The sequence below is a fragment of the Fopius arisanus genome, unplaced genomic scaffold, assembly GCF_000806365.1.
Source record: "Fopius arisanus strain USDA-PBARC FA_bdor unplaced genomic scaffold, ASM80636v1 scaffold00648, whole genome shotgun sequence".
NCBI lineage: Eukaryota > Metazoa > Arthropoda > Insecta > Hymenoptera > Braconidae > Fopius > Fopius arisanus.
In genome coordinates, this window is record NW_011888387.1 from 1 (window position 1) to 1,983 (window position 1,983).

Genomic DNA, 1,983 nt, shown 5'->3' on the forward strand with positions numbered 1-1,983 from the left:
GTGTACTTTACTTGGCTTAAACCGCGTGGACTTGTCTAATGCATAAACGTCTGGTTTTAACTTGCTGAATTGTCTATTATTTGTTGAATAACTAATATAACAAATAACAAGTGAATAGTTGATTAACTCGACAATTAAAAGCGAATTAATGTGGAAAGTAATTCGGTGATGTACTTGGAAAAGCCGTTGAATGTCTATCTTGACACAATGAAAAACACGTCTTTACTTGTTGAGATGTCGATCGTAATTCTTAAACTTAAACTATCGGGGATTTTCCCGGTCAAGCGTCCGTGAATCCGAATGACCCCGAGGCCATCCAACCTCTGTCGACTAACTATCCATACGAAATCTAATGAAATTGTCTTGATTTTAAACATGATCTTCTGTCGTTTTATATTTTACTCTCCGGATTTTGAGATGTTCGAAACTAAAGTTGAACAGCTAGTTTTGATTCTCTATAACATGAAGAAGTAGAAAGACGAACGATAAGAACGCAGAGCTGTTAAAATCTCATGCTCCAGTTCTCAACATGAACATCTCATCGAACGACATTTTTTCAGGCATATAATTCCACCTTTCGCTTGTGAAACTACTTTATAGAGATTAATCAGCATCTGATTGAAATCGGATTGTTAATGAGAATTATTCATTAAAATTATCGACACGTTTGTGTCTGACTCAAGGCTAATACATCCAATGAATTGTAAGCATTTTTAATCATAGGTTGAAGATTAATAAATGATGCATTTAATAAGGTGATACCTTCCCAAGCTCAATAGTGTTAGTAGACAAGTTTTCCCCATTCCTGGACTCCATCCTCACGCCTTCGTCTTGAGGCTGAGCCTTCGTTTGGCCATTCTGTGTCTGTTAGTGGTAATTTATAATGAAAAATGAATATTAATTGTCTGGAATGGATTGCCACATTGAAAATACAACAAAAATTGTTTTCAAATTGTTTCAGGACTGTTTAAAAATTGTTGCCATGATGATTTTTACCTCGTAATTAAAATGATTATTTTGTGAGTATTGATTTGGAGATGATGCATTGTAATTAGCATTCCTCCTGTCGGTGTATTCGTCGTGGCCATGTGTTTCGTCATAACTTCTCTGTTGAATAATTTAAAAAATGAGCTCTCAGTGTTTTTATTTACCACCACAAGGATTAATTATCGATAGAGAGTTTTTTCTTCACCTGATCACTAGACGAACTGTATCTTCTGTTGGGCTCGGGCTCAGCTTCCTCAATGTACTCAGCTGTTTCCTGATTATTTTTGTTAATAACACACGGAAATTGTTAACTATTAAATGGCAAATTGCTCTTTTATTATTATTCAATAATATTTTGTACCTCGGGACTTGCTGGACCTGATTGTGGCGGTGATGCATCCATCTCCAGAGGATGAATGAGAATTTTCCCTCGAGATAAGGCGGTGTTTAACTCTTCAGCAGTAACAAATTTGTCATCTAGCTTTTCTAGGTTTGGCAGGGCTCTGACTACAGCCAGTCGATACCTGATTATGAATAAATTCAACCATAAAGAGGGAGTAGGAAATAAGTCGAATTAACAATTAAGTGAGTTTTTAAGGAAACTCTTGAAATGTGAAGAAGATACCGAGATTTATATAATATATAATAACACTTTTGATTGCTCTTTTTTCGATATTACCTTTAAATATTAATGGACGAAATACTATTCGAAAATATTACAGAACAAAATGTTATTAAAATGTTATTAATGGTATCGAAATTTCCTGGCAATAATATATTTGGTGTACAAATATTGGTGGTATAGAGAGAAATTCTATTTATGTTAGTATTCATTCTTTTTTTGTGATTTAGTGCAGCAACATTTGTTTTATATTTCTGATATTGTGCTGTGACATTTTATCCTATAAAATTTAATCTTGTAATGTTTTGTCGCATAATATGATGTATTTGTAATACTTAAAAGAGGTAAAAATTTCGGTATCTCCGTTAGATTTA

At 33.7% G+C, this 1,983-nt stretch overlaps 1 protein-coding gene across 1 annotated transcript in view; it reads right to left on the minus strand.

Annotated features, from left to right (window-relative positions):
• Positions 1–20: 20 nt before the first annotated feature.
• The window catches only part of LOC105273024 (uncharacterized), a 3,692-nt gene continuing 1,729 nt past the window's right edge, over positions 21–1,983 (minus strand). The window contains exons 2-5 of the mRNA XM_011315258.1: positions 1,349–1,511; positions 1,193–1,261; positions 997–1,107; positions 21–864 (exon numbers count right to left, since the gene is read on the minus strand). Coding sequence (XP_011313560.1) covers positions 748–864; positions 997–1,107; positions 1,193–1,261; positions 1,349–1,511 — 460 coding nt within the window. The 3' untranslated portion in view covers positions 21–747. The remainder of the gene's footprint in view (positions 865–996; positions 1,108–1,192; positions 1,262–1,348; positions 1,512–1,983) is intronic.